Genomic DNA, 15014 nt, shown 5'->3' on the forward strand with positions numbered 1-15014 from the left:
TGACAGCCATGCCAACACCTTCTTTTCCCTGAAACTTGTGTCTGGTCACACTGATTTTCTTATTGGCCTGGTTTGCACATCACACTACACCATAGTTAAAATAAACTATGGTTTAACATGAACAAGGAGCATGCTGGTGCACACTGTTGAAATTGCGGTCACTTTGTTCCTCCCCAACTCCTGCTACTGCTGTACTACCAGGAGACAAACCATGGTCTATCTTGTTGGGTAATCCCAACCCAGGCTCATGGTTTGTCGCTTTCCCAACAAAGCATGTCCAGAAGCCAAAGTTTGTTCTTGGATTGTGACTTGTAGTTTGTTTAGGGACAAGAAACCATGAGCCTGGGATCAGACAACACAAGCCAGACCATGGCTTTCTCCAGCAGCACAACAGCAGCCAGAATGCGGGAGGAGCAACATGCTCAGGAAAACCAGCATGCTGCTTGCTCATATTAAACCACAGTTTATTTTAACTATTGTTAATGTGATGTGTGAGCCGGGTCTCTCTCTTTCTTAGTCACACACATACACACAAAACCAACCCATTTAATTTCAAGGTGACAGTTTCAACATGCAAATTTTCAGAGTGATTTCTCTATAAGTTCATTTCGCTCCAGTTAAAAATGTACAAACTCCTACTTCAGAAAATCCAAGTCAGCAATATCAAAAGCTCAACTATGCAATACAATCAACTATTTAATGTAGTGCCACTTTCCAACATGCTTTTATTTAAAACAATGTACAATTACTTTATCATAGTCTGATTTCTTGGCTCCTCAAATCAGTTTTATGTGGCATATCATGCAGAAACACAGAGAATTTTGACAAGGCTAACGTTAAGCTAGAACAGAACAAGCACCAGATTCACTCAGCACTTAACTTGTCCCATTAAAAAGTAGGCTGTAAGATATTTTCTTTCTGAAGTGTATAGTGGCTTATAAAAGCAGGAAGAGTTGCCAAGTTATAGAAGTGTTTGAGTACTCTTGCCCTCATTAAAAAGCACTCCCTGGCAACCAGCAGCTCAGAGTGTTCCAGTTAGCTAGCTTTTATAACAGGGAGGGGACAATTTATGGTGGTATGCAGCAAAACTAGAAATCACAGTGCATCCCTCTGTTAGACACAGCTTAATCATCCAGTATCTAGAACATAACACACTGTATGATCTGACATAACTTTTTACAAGCAAAAGTGAATATCTATGATGTGCTAAAAGAAAAGAAAAAAGAATAGAAAGCTTTGTTCCCATTGTTCATTGGTTTATTAATGGGAAGCCTACTCAACATTTGGGGATTATGCCCAGCCTTGGCTGAAAAAGGCCACAATGAATATATTACCTCTTTCCCATCACTATATATCAGAAGTTTGTATCAGAAAAGAGACACACACTTAAAATGTCTCTTCTCCAGAAAATAGATTAATGGGCCAGAAGTAGAGCTCTTCTTTCCTTGCCAAAATGCTGCAATGCCAACACTCACTATCATTTAAGCAGTTTCTTGTGATAGTAGAACAAAACTCATTTTGCTTCTTGTGTTAGGAGGCAATTGCAGATAGGTCTTCATCTGATATATACATGGAGATAGCTTTGCTATGCATTTTATGTTTTCAAGGGACATGATTCTGCATTTACTGTATTTTCCTGTCTTGTTTGGTTTTTTTCTGATGCAGCCAGAAGTTGAACTACCAGTAGGTTCCTTCCAGGTTTCTGTTTGTCCCTAACTCAGAAGAAATCAGATGTTATGGCCAAATCAATCTCTAAATCAGCAAATTAAAGACATCCAGTCATTTTATATTAACTCATAGAACAGCCACAATAGGAAAATAAGAAAACACTCACCATTTTTTCCTATGGCAAACAAATGGCTCAGCATCTAAGTAGGGAATGGATTTCAGCTTCAGTAAAGAACTGTATAGAGACATGTTAAACCAGTCACCAACCATTTTGGCTAGCATGACTGCCAGCATGATGAGTAGCAAGGACTGGACATCATTTGTGATCTCTACCTAAAGTAGCAGGGAAATGAGAACATGCATTACTAGAAAAGAAGTGTGTTGTTGATAATTAGAGGTCATCTGTTTAAAGAAACCGGTTAGATGTTTTATTTACAATTACATGGTACAAAAATTCTGTTGAACAAAATACTGTAGGCTTTATGTTCCAAACTAAGAAATAATAGCAACATGATGTTACAATTAACAGCCACTTTCAGCACTTTTTGAATAGCATTGTTTGAGAGTTGAGAGTATTGTGGGCCAAATTTTATGGAACTCCCTTTCAGTTAAGGTCATGCCTGCATTCCATTGCAGCCATCCTGAGACTGATGCCTACAGCACTTTCTAAGCATGCCTGATGTGCTCACAGGCTCAAAAGAAGAAGAAGAAAACCAGTATCCACTAAAATATGGAGGACCCACTAAAGTATGGATTCTCAAAGTAAGGAAGCATTCTGATAAGAAGCTGCCGGAAGAAACAAAAGACTTTTCTTAACCAGCTCAAACAGAAACACTATGCATTTCTCAGATGCGTTTTAGAGCTTTTTTGCTCTCCAGTAATCCCTATTTTGGGGTCACAGCTAAGGATGGACAATTCAGTCAATTCCTGGTCCATGTAACTTTCACTTTTATTCCTTCTCCATCCATTCCCTCCCTTTACCCTTTGTGTTGAACATCACTAAAATTCATTTTAAAATACTTTTTTAAAATGTATAAGGTAGTCGAAGGGCTGACTTTGATGTTTTAAAGTCTCTCCTGCATCCCTGAACAGGTAAGAGCATCTTGAAGTGGCTGGAAAGTCTGGGTAGCAAAGCAGGATGAAAATGGGGTTGCACCCTGGGAGTGATCAGAGACAGGCTGACAGGACAGGTAGGGCTGGTGCCACAATGGGTTAGTGCATCTGGATGTTAACCAGATGGTTGGTGGTTCGAACCCACCCAGAGATGGCTGTGGGCAGGATTCTTGCATTGCAGGAGGTTGGACTAGAAGACCTTTGGAGTCGCTTCCAACTCTAAAATTCTATGATTCTATGCAGTCCCACCCATGGACATTGCAAAGAAAAATAATGACTGCCCTATCTGTATTGAACCTTGGTCAGAACGTCTTGCATGTCTTCTTTCAAAGGTAATTCTACAACATCCAGCCCATTTATATAGATCGGTGGTTGCCTCACTATTCTTGCAATAACCTTGATGTGTGGCAACTGACATAGCCTTGCTGCCCTTATTTAATAATAGGTGAATTATGTGTGCTCCAGTGCATGAGATGTGTGAAAGAGAGAGCACTGAACCTACAAAGAGGAGACTCACACAGGTGATAAGACTGTTACAAAGCAAGTGTAAAGAATCTACTTGAATGTTTCACCTCAGCAGACACTGAAGATGAAGTCTTACATTATTAGCTACTGCATGTGAAACTGTCAAGACATATTTCTTCACACTTTGCCATGAGATTAGTCAGCTTCAGCAGCTGTGTGGTTCCCCTGAGTACAAGGCACAATATAGGATGCAACAGAGGGGTGGAATTGTGCTACCCATCATCATGGATGTCACTCTCACAACAGCTACTCTCAGGTAGATGTTCGTGGACCAATCTAGACATGGTAAGGGAGAGCCATGTACAAAATCACCTCTGTTTCAACACTTAAATATAGCTGCAATGGAATGGGCAATTTGGAACAGTACAAAAGCACCATGAAAGAGGCTTAAAGCCTTCCCTCTATGCCATTTTCCTGATTGAAATTATTCTCACCAAAGCTATTATTTGTCCCATCGGAAGAAACATGCAAGTACCCATGATAAATCTGTACATTTCTCCCTGTGGGTCAAGCAGCAACTTGAAACGAGGGGCAATTTTAATCAGAAAAATAGCAAGGAGTGAAAGAGTGAACCACCACCCCAACAGCTAACCTTCTCCCAAATCAGAATGGTGCACAGTTGCTTTTTTATGTTTTTTAATATGGGAGCTCCTATCTGGATCCTATTCTTCACATGTAATTTAACTCTGTAACACACATGTTAATTTCATTCCTTATAACTACACTTATGTATAAATATAATTTTAACTATTTTAGATTGTAGTCTCCTCAGGACAGTGATCTTTCTCTTGGCTGTTAGTAAGTCAAGTATAGTGCGCAATGATGACACCACAAAATAATGGTACTGAAACAATATAATTCTGAACAGTTCTCTAGATCATAACAACCGCACTAACTGGGGAAAGACTCAAATTCTCCAATAAGGTTTGGCTTCTGGGGAAACGCTGTATCCTCAAATAGAACTAGATCTCAAGCAAAAAAAAAAAAAATGGACAAGGACACACCTGCTGCTCTATAAACTGATAATCTGAAAAGACCCCACCTCAAGAAAACTTGCTACTTGATTTGGGCTGCTCATAATAGGTAAACCTTCCCCATGCCCTATACCTTGTAGAAACAGAACTTACACTGAAGGGACAGATATAAGAAGTAGACAAATTGGTGCTAATATTTAAAAAAAAAAAATGGAAGAAAAGGAAGAGAAAGAAAAACAGGAAAAACAGCTTAACAGCCAGTAAATTTTATCTTTTAATCATGTGCAATGTAAAGTGCACTTAGGGGGCAGATCACAAGGAAAGATTTACTAGCTATGCTTGATTTTGCTATCTTATGTAATTTAGGTCTTATAGAGGTAACAGGCCATGCTAAAGACGGCTTGCTGCTCCTATACAGACGGTTTCTGCTCCTATACAGCCAGCACTGCTAATGGATTAAGGAAAAATACCATTAATAGGCAGATTTATAATTCATGAATCAGCAAATTAGTTTCACTTTGCTTACCTCATACATAATTGCACGCTTAGTGGAATGCTTCAGAGGCTTTTAGAAAAAACTAACCTTATTTTAGTCACTGATGGAATTTTTCTGTAAGCCCTACAGTGATGTATGCCCCACATCATTATAACCAGTTGGCCCCCTGTCTATTATTATAGTTTTATTACATAACACATACTTATGCATTTCATTAAGAGCATCAACAGGGCATGGCACATCAAAGAGAGGAGGGCAGCTGCCCAGGAAATTCAAAAGACACATTTTACATAAAACTACTGATAAAAGCCCTGGTCCTCATTCTTAGTCACACCATGGTTAACTTGTTTCTCGGTTTGGCTTTTGGTTTTGAAAATGTAGTCAAAATGGAACCTCATTAGAATTGGGCCTGCTGATCCAGCAGACTTTTATTGACCATCTTTTTTACTCAAATTCATTGGAGGGGAGAATCTAGTTAAAAATGAAGTCATTAGGTGCAAAAAAAAAAATTGTAAAGGCAAAGAGGGCACCATTTTTATTTACGTTCATAAAAAGGCAAGTGGCTTGTGGTAAATGTGAACTTTCCTTAAAACCTAACAGCTGCCTTCCTCACCAAGTTCCCTTTCTCTTCTTGAAAAAGATACTGCATAATCCAGCTCAGAACTGTCTAACACACTTTACAAAAGTGATTTACACCAAGGACGCACAACTCTAATAATTCTGAGGTTTTTATATTTTTACTAACTCCAGAGGGCTGCATCACTATGCTAGCATCCTGTTATCACTGGAGTTTTGGAGATTTTAAAATACATTGTATTGGTTTTCATTTATAACAAACAACAGTACAGCATACACTTGAAGCCTGGAAGACAGACGAGCCCAGATAATTTTGCAGTCCTAAGAACAGAGAAGGTTGGTTTTTTAAAATCAATTTTCTGTCAATCTTCACACACACACACACACACACACCACCACCACCACACACACACATATCCCTTGATCTATTAATCTCCTCCTTTTCACTTCCAACTCCAGATTGCTCTACAGACTATGGGATACTGCATAGTTCATACTTTCACTATGTTTCCAATGTAGACAAAGTGATGAGGCATTTCTTCTAACTTCACCTTTAACAGGCCTACATTAGATGTTCCTACATCGAAGGGATACATAAAATTGATGCTTGCAATTCTCAAGTGCCAGGGTGGAGGGGTTATAAGGAAGTGTTAGAGCTTGGGACCATATAGAATTCATGTTCATGTTTCACTCTACTCAAGGTATGCTTGGAATCTGAGAGCAGACTCAATTAGCTAACACATTGGTTCTAGCAATGTTACTCAAATCACAGCATAAAGGTTGGTACAACCATTAGAAGTCTCTGAACAATGATGTTTCAGAAAAAGGTAGGTGCACTTGCCCATTTTTGCTTGCTCAACAGAACACTTCCACTCTGAAATTGCTGCCGCTAGTGTATGTCAAGCACAGCCAGAAAAGCGCTTAATGACGCTGACAGATGTTTTGGTGGGTTTTGTAACAGATGGAAACCTTTTAGAAATTTATTTTCCTTTCCCAAGAGGAAATGTCAGCAAGATTGTGATCCAGTGTCGTGATACAAAGAAACTGAAGTCATGCTTTAACCATGAGCAACTACTGAGACAGTTCATCCTAGAGCATGAGCAATAGCTGTAGCTGCAGACATTGACTGAAGGTATTTGGAGCACCAGCTGCACTTCCGGTTGTACACAGAACTGTCATTGTGATTCTGCTTCTGTCTATCCTAGTCACTGCTCTAAGACTGTTCCCATCTAGCAAAAAAACCCATTGCCCTCCCAATCCTCACTACTGGCTTGTCACTCCCTTCACAAATAAGGCCAGCTGTTACTTTTGGCTGCAACTGTATTTGGCTCTTGAGACGTACAATTATATCTTTCTCCAATTCAGATTTCGTTCCATTTTATCATCCAAAGCCAGTTCTTACCATCTGCATGAGGAGATTACTACTAGTTTCCGGCTGGATGTGCACCTACAGCTGTAAGGTTTGCACTTGAGCCAGCAATGTTTAAGTTATTGCTGCCTAAAGAACCAACAGCATTCTACTTTTATTCCATTTGGGCTTCCCAAAAGAGACAATGTGAATGGTTCATACCAAGATTTAATCAGAAGTGATCTTTGAGCACTTTATTACCTATAATACAATTTAAGAGACTGAGTAGAGGATTTCCAACCACTCCTGTTTCTGGGCCATATAAGGGTCATTGCAATAATTTTTGTCATCCAAGATCCTCTGCCTGAGGAGATATTTCAGTGGACAGTAGAGACAGCCTGGCCAATGGACTCTTGGGGCACTTCCAGATGACCTATTTATTGGGCATTCATCCCAATTTGCTTGCAGGGAGATTAGAGAACATTGGCTATTTTATTAACATTCATTCTGATTTGTTGGTGGGCAGGTCAAAAGATGTTAAGTCAATGCAAGTGTTATCCTGCACTTTCCAGTACATTTTCCCATCGCTTTTGGGAAGTAGATTTGCTGTGCAAGAACTCCTAATCAACTATAATTGTGCATACTGAATTTGCCAGTATGTGTATGAATCCCACCCCAAAATAGTGATAGTCTGGAAGTGCCCTTGATCTCATTCATTTTATTTCCTGCCACACTGCATATTGCATGCCATTTGCAATAGCTGAATAATCTGTTTGTAAAGCATGTCTCCATATAGTTGCATCTGCAGATACAAATGTACTTAACTGAAGCTTATCCCTCAACATAAAATATTTTAACCTGTCTGTATTGGCATTCTGCTGGTTCTTGAAGTCACAGCTGCTTAAACAAGCATTCCCCTGATTTCCTGGCTTGAACCTCCTGTTTAATTGTTTTTAATTTTTATGCTGTTTTAATGAGCTTGTTTTGTTATGCATTTTAATTGTGGGTGCTTATTTTAATATTTTGATAGAAGTGTTTTATTGTGTACTTTAATTATGTATGGCTATATTTTTTTACATTGATTTTATAAAGTGTAAACCACTGAGAAGCCCTTTTGGCCATCAAGCAATAGCTAATTTAATTAATTAGGATAATATAGAATACTTAAACAAACAGTCTTAAGCCTCATATAGAGTTACATGGGCTTAAGCACAGTTATTTAACTTGGATGAAATGGACTTTTCTCCATACTGGAATAGGAGCATGTGGAAATGTTACCATCAGACCTAGTACTTTCAGCAAAAAGGAAAGGCAAAAAGAGAGCTGAGTATCAACATGGAAAAGGGAAGCAGCCAAGAACGAAGAAGTGGGCAAAAGCCTGTGGGGTCTGGTATTTCTTTTTTAAAAGCATTTTACTAACCTGTTCATCACCACCATATAACTCTTTCCAAATGGAAGACTGCATAGACAGCCAAAGCAAACATTCCAAAATTATTTTGGAACCTATCAAACGGTATCGGAAAAATGTATGCACTTTACAATTCAAGGTCACCACCTTTTAACTATGCTTTTGCATTGTCACGTCCAAGTCCTTTTTTCATCTCAAAAAGGAATATTGAAGAGTAGCCAACATTACTGCAGACCCTTCAGCTTTTTTAATTTTCTTAATGGTGCCATGATTTCTGCGTACTCTGAGTTACAGCTTTTCTGTAGTAGCTGTACTGTTTCTGACCTTTTTATTATTAAAAGTCAATAATGCTGGACACAGCTTTCAACACAGAGACTAGAAAACGTTCAGACAGGGATTTGTTGGTTTTGTTTTGCTTTTCAGATATTACATTTTACTAACACAATCAGGGCTCCACATCACCAGCCCAGGGGAGGTTGGGTCCTACATGCTTGCCTGTAAAGATGTACAGAGCAACCTCCTCATTCTTCACCTTACTCAGTTGCTGACCATGTGAAAAGGACAACGAACCTCTGCCCACGTGCTCCAAGGATTCTGGCAGGGCTCCAGTTTTTCTACCACAGAGCTTTCTGAAGCAGGGCAAACTGCTGCTGATTTCGACTGTGCTCCTCCACACTGCCAGTCTACTACTCAGAGACCAAAATACCAAATATGCTTTTGAGGCATTTGGTAACACCATGGCGGCCAATGGCGAAACAGCATACAAGTTAGTTTATTGCATACCATTATAACTGTTAGGGAGATGGTTAGCCTTGAAACACCGCTGAAGAAAGAAGCAGCTCCAACTGCGGCAAACAACCCTGGATCAATCCATGCACTGTGTTCATCAGTCTGAACCCCCAAAATGGAAACCAGTATCAAGCCAACTATCCTGCCATATAATGCACCTGTGTACCTGCAAAGGAAAAGAAGACAGTAAAGACACTTGTCTGGGCAGATAAATGGTTTTCATTTTCTCTTGGTAACTGTGCTAGCAGAGATCTGGCACTATAGCATGACATCCTGTCTCTGAATTATAGAAGGGGATTGTCTTGCTGAAAGGGTGGGCCAGCTATGCTCTGAGAAACTGGCTGGCTGGCTGGCTGGCTGGCTTGCTTGCTTGCTTGCCAATGATGTTAGATAAAATCACAGGCAAGTAGCACAGGAGAGGGAAGCATGAAGCCTTCAATGAACTAAATAAAAAAAGAACCCCTGCTTCAGTAGGAGGTGATAGTCTGGTGTTTTCCACATTTCCTGTTAAAAGACAATATGTGCCCCCCAACACTGATGTGGAACAGCAGAGCAGCATTCAACACTCTTAGACATCAAATCAATTATTTTAATTGAACTTTAAAGGTGGCATCCAATGCACTCATTCCATGAGTGCAAAATTTACCCTGGTGAGATGAAACTCTTCTCTGAGAAGGAAAGGTTGGAGGAATCTCCAGAGCAGATTTAGGGAGTGCTCAGGGAGAGAAGAATGGTGGAAATTTCACTTTGCAATGATAATTCCTTGCACTTGCCGAACAAGTGACTTCATGCTACATTGGATACAAGTTCTCATAAAAGTTCTCATAATGGTTTGGTAGGAGCTGTGTGTTGCTAATCTCTAGTGATGTCCCAAGCATTAGTCAACAGATGCCTCTGACATACACACAGCCACATACCCCACAGCATTTGAAACTGAAATGTTTGTGATTTTTCCCCCATAAACAGGAGCAGCATCTTGAGGAAAGGTCTCTGATTACTGCATGATATATAAGTAGAAGCTGCATATTGATTTTTTTAAAAATCACCTGAAAAGAAAAGCTAAGTTTTGGCAATAGAGTGTCAGATATATCTCAAACGAACTCAAAATAATATCTCCAGGCATCCTTTTTATTGCACAGGCACGGTGATTTGTGGTCATGCTGCTATCATTCCCACTTTCAATACTATTTACACCTGCCAAAGTTTTGGGGTGGTCACTGCTTCATTTCCAATCAGTGCACATCCTGTAACTTGCCATTGCTTTACATACTACAGATGTTCTGAGGGGTGGAGGTGTCCTGCTTTTGTTGTACCATAGTCCCACTAGACAACCATAATGTGATAACATTGAGGAAGCATTGCAGAAATAATAAAGCAGAATAAATCCACCACTAATGTGCTATTACTGTGCCAATAATACATTTCACAACACACCTGCAAGAAAGTACCAGCCTAGAGGTGCCCAACCAACCTGAGATGCAAAGACAGAAAGGCTCTGATAAATCATTAGATCTGCCTGCTCTTTTCAGCCACTTGTTAAGCATCTTTCTGAAGGCAGCTGACCCACTTTTCTTATATGAGACATAAATGCAAGTCTATTTTGTCCAGAATAAGAGGTGGATGGTATACATGACTATTTTTACCCACCACCATATGTAGTAAATAACTAACCTCTTTGGTTTACATGCAGGCAGTTGCAATGTTGAAAATGTGTGGTGTAAGTGGAATGTACTGAGTGACTTTCACCATATTGTGGATTTCCATAGAGATACCTGCATCCTATAGTAGCATAAAATGAATGCAATACTTACAGCATAGGTATAACCAAACCACTTGCAATGGCGGAGCCTGCTGTCAAGCAGGAAAGCAAGAAGTAGAATACAAGTGCCGTAAAAAGAGAAGCATATCCAAATTCCTCGTGAGTTCCACGTCTGAATAAGTACGTGATTCCTCTCATCCCATTCTCAGCCAAGAGAGCAGCAGCTTTAAATGAGATTGGAAAGGTGGGAGGTGAGAGAAAGAACAAACAGAAGGGCTCTAATGTCCAGATAGTTTATCAAACAGGCTTCTGTGTGGAGTTGCATCTGCACAGGTCTCAAAATTACTTTTTTCACAAAACCAATGGCTTAACTGTTCAGTCTCAATTGGCAATTGTAAACCACAATTAAGGACATGTAAGTTGTTCAGATCCATCCCTTGCTACCTTCCCTTCCCCTCTCTACTTCCATGCCACCTTCTGTTTTTCCCATTGTCTATTATAGATTAGAAGGATGATGTGGAGGAGGCCTGTCTAGATTTGCTTTTGCTTGTTAAACTCTACAGAGCACCAAGGACACTGATGCTGATGGATCATTGTGACTGTGGTTGCTGTTTGTTATGCCACATCTTCCAACTCAAGATTCATTGGGCAGATAGGCAAGGCAAGTCCTTTTAGTATTGCTGCCTATCCACCTAAGCTATCATCAGCTGCCTATCCACCTAAGCTATCATAGTGTGGGTTGCCAGCACCTGGGGCAAGGCAAGTAATTTGCGCCCCCTAACCCGTGGATTTGGCCCCTACCCCGTGGATTTGCGCCCCCTAACCCTAACCCCCAGATGTTGTGCCCGGTGTGGCCGGGCCCCCCTGCACCCCCCACGCTACGCCACTGGCTATCATGTCCTGTGACCAAAGTCCTAAATAGGGCTGAGCTACCAAAGTCTCTAGAAAAGTGTAGAAGAGCATAACACGGTTAAGAAGCATCTGATCTCCTTGAATGCCTCAGAAACTGTTTCTAGTTTGTTATTCAACCCCAAGTAACAGTGAAATCAAAGACTTTGCTCAAATTGTGTTCTGGAGAGAAACAGCATAGTTGGAGAAATGCAGTTACATGAATGCTGGTCATTCCTATTCCTAGTTCTACTCCCCACCCACCCTCCTGCATACCTTCATTAAAGGATTGGTTGGAATAGTTCGCTCCATCTGGTCCAGTCTGGATTGTTCCCAGGGGACAGTTATATTCTGAAATGTGCCACGTAGGCTGGCTTATACTTGAAAAATCAAAAATAAAAGAAACAACATTGTATTCATGAGTAGAATACATACTGCAAAAGGGGGTTCAGACATACTACATGTATTGAATAACATGTGAGGCAGAGCAAGCAGACTGGGCCAGTCATCACCATCCTCGATAGACATATCTTCCTCCCAGCTCCAAATGCAACAGAGGAGCATGTAAGTGCATAGAACACTATATGCACCCAATCTGTATTCTCCCTTTCATAAAGGGAAAGTACACATGTAGAGCCCCATAACAAACCAACTAAGTATAAGAAAGGTGTATTTAAGTCCTTGAAAGATCTAATATCAAAGTTCACCATCCAGCAAAGACCAGTTAGGGGTGGAACTAGCCCATGTGGACCCACAACTCCCCCTCACATGTTCTTTCAACACATGTGTGAGTATCTGAAGTCCTCAATATCTCTCCAAAATATTTATTATCCATTGAATAACTCTAGGATTGGTGCTTGTTTGGTTCTTTTTAAAGTATTCAATGATTTGGTAAACTGTTTCACTTCTATATCTTTAAATTTGGAACTAAACTTAGTTTAGGAAGAGGAGTTAGCTTTGTGTTTATATGATTGACATCGTGCATATGTTGTGTACTTAAGCAGTTAGCCTCCATCTCTTTATCCAGAAGACAGCTCTCCTTTTTAAGCCCTTGTGTTGCAATGTGTATAATGGGGAGCAGTCCGGTCACAAAAGAGCCTATAGCCCACTGATAACTCTAGATGCGAGGTCACTTATCTTTTGGGGCCACGGGGCACATATGGAATTTTAATAAAGTGCTGTGGTAACCAGTGGGGGTCGCACAATGGCTGCTGTAGGGGTGTGGCATAACACAAAATGGCTGCTATAGGAGAGGTGTAGGAGAGGCTAAGATAGTGCAAACAGGAATTGAGGAGGAAAGGCTAACAATATCTCATGCACTGATTTGTGAGGAAGCATTTACTGAAACCTTTCATACGTGCCATATAAAGAGGGGTGGACACAAGTACTGTGTTATTGAAATTTACTTCAGATGCATCATTTGAGAATTACCCAAGTGGATTATTTCTGTGATTTCCTTACAACCAACTGTTTCTATGATTCCATGACATCATTCTGAAAGCTTTCTTAAATAGAAACATCAGAATAGGATGGATAGGAAGGTTGGGATGGATGGGTGGGTGGGTGGGTGGATGGATGGAATGGATGGATGGAAACGTTTCATTTCCTGGGCTCCCATATTCAAGCAAATTGTTGGTCTGGCACCAACAACTTATGAAGTTGCACTTAAGCTTCATGAAGGGACCAATTCTGAAAATGAAGAAGCCAGTGGCACTTATAAAGATGCCTGCATTTCTCTTTTCACTACTTACTTCTCTGGCTTAGTAGATGGTTCAAATTCTGGCAGGTTCTTGACCGGAGTACAGTGAAAGAAATATGGCAAGTAGACCGTTGCAGTAATGGTCAAAACCTATACATGTTTTTAAAAATACGTAAGAGAGAAATGTTGAATATAAAATAAACAAATTTACCCTTATACACACCCACTCAAGTTTACGCTTATATAAGAAAGGTGTATTTAAGCTCTTGAAAGGTCTAATATCAAAGTTCACAATCCAGCAATCCATGACTAGAATTCTGACTTCTTTTGTACTGGTTTTAGGATTGGAATTGTCTTCCGTTAGTTACTGGAACATTTCTTCAAGATATCTAGCATTCCTACTTGTTTACCGCTGAATCAGAAAAAAATGTCAGCTTGTCTGCAGATTGATGTTGGTTCTGATTCAGTAGTAAACAGAAGGTTTTCCCAGGATAAGCAATGGAACAGATGAAAAACTACTTGAACTTGTACTTAAAAAGCACAGGACAAGCGGATAACCTCTCAGACCTTTGCTTTCTAGGTATAAGACAAGCGGAAGTGTGGGCGAGCCCTAACGCTGTGCAGAATCCTCGATCGAGCCAGCCATGATTGCTGTTGTCCTGCCTTCTATTCATTAAGGCAGCAAGGGCTGAACTCACCACATCCTGGAGGTGAAGACAAGTCAGTGAAGGACAGGGGAGCATGCTATTACTGCTTTTCTTCTGTTGCTAAAGCAGGCAGGAACTGAAGCTACATTACTCCAAAGCAAGAGGCAGTTCACTGGACCCACTGCCCACTCTCCCACCTTCCTACAGTAGGCAATTACCTGTAATAAGTGTTCTATGTTTTAAGTATATCGCACAGGAGAATTAACAGGTGCATGATGTCTGTCCACCTTCTCTTGCTGCTTGGCTAGGGAAGGAACTATGAGGAAGTTAAGGAGGGTAGGTGAGTATAGTGGGTTTGATCTGTGTGCAAGAACTCTACTCAAATGCTTTTTTTGTGCCTTGACCCATATTTTTCAAGTGCATCCAAACAATAGACAATGTTGCTCATTATGCAAGGACTTGCCTATTCTATAAACACTCATTTTGCCAGTAATATTTACCATGTGTGACCTACTGAGTTTTCACATGGTGGTGAGAGCAGTCAGTCAGAGGAGAAATGTGTGAGTGTATTGAAGAACAATAAGGGGAAATTCCTTAATTACAAAAGAAATTATTAAACTCAGGCCAAGAAGCATAGATGCTGACGTGGAATCCCATGAACCTATGCTTCAAAGATCCCTGCACTCAGAATCCTTATTCATGCATCAACTGCATTTGCCAATCTCCATTCTTAAGCAAAATTCTAATGCAAGCTTTGTTGTTTTGTTTTAAACTTTTTGAAGTAATCTTTCCATGTTATTGTTTTTTGTTTGTTGTTATGGTGTGTATTTTTGCATTTTTATATTGTAAACCGGCCTGTAATCTTTAAATGAAGGACAGTATAGAAATTAAATAAATGCTACTACTAATAATATTAGTAATAATAATGTTCCAATAGTTAATTAAGCTAGTTGTTATAAAAAATACAGTGAAGAAATAATCTTTTATTTATTGCATGGAAGGACCTCTCATTTCATAGCCTAGAGATCAGCAGCTTCTTAGCAGGAAGGTACTCAGAGTTACCTTGTTTCTTATCTGTTTTATTTCCATATATGTGGGTCCCTAACCCCAAAGTCTCTGTTTAA

At 40.0% G+C, this 15014-nt stretch overlaps 1 protein-coding gene across 1 annotated transcript in view; it reads right to left on the minus strand.

Moving 5' to 3' along the window:
- The window catches only part of LOC309349281 (chloride channel protein C-like), a 64061-nt gene that overhangs the window by 27953 nt on the left and 21094 nt on the right, over positions 1-15014 (minus strand). The window contains exons 8-12 of the mRNA XM_081875065.1: positions 13296-13393; positions 11821-11924; positions 10709-10880; positions 8892-9063; positions 1835-2001 (exon numbers count right to left, since the gene is read on the minus strand). Of these exons, the coding sequence (XP_081731191.1) occupies positions 1835-2001; positions 8892-9063; positions 10709-10880; positions 11821-11924; positions 13296-13393 (713 nt within the window). The remainder of the gene's footprint in view (positions 1-1834; positions 2002-8891; positions 9064-10708; positions 10881-11820; positions 11925-13295; positions 13394-15014) is intronic.

The sequence above is a fragment of the Podarcis erhardii genome (assembly GCF_964252035.2).
Source record: "Podarcis erhardii genome assembly, chromosome: 8".
Classification (NCBI taxonomy): Eukaryota; Metazoa; Chordata; class Lepidosauria; order Squamata; family Lacertidae; genus Podarcis; species Podarcis erhardii.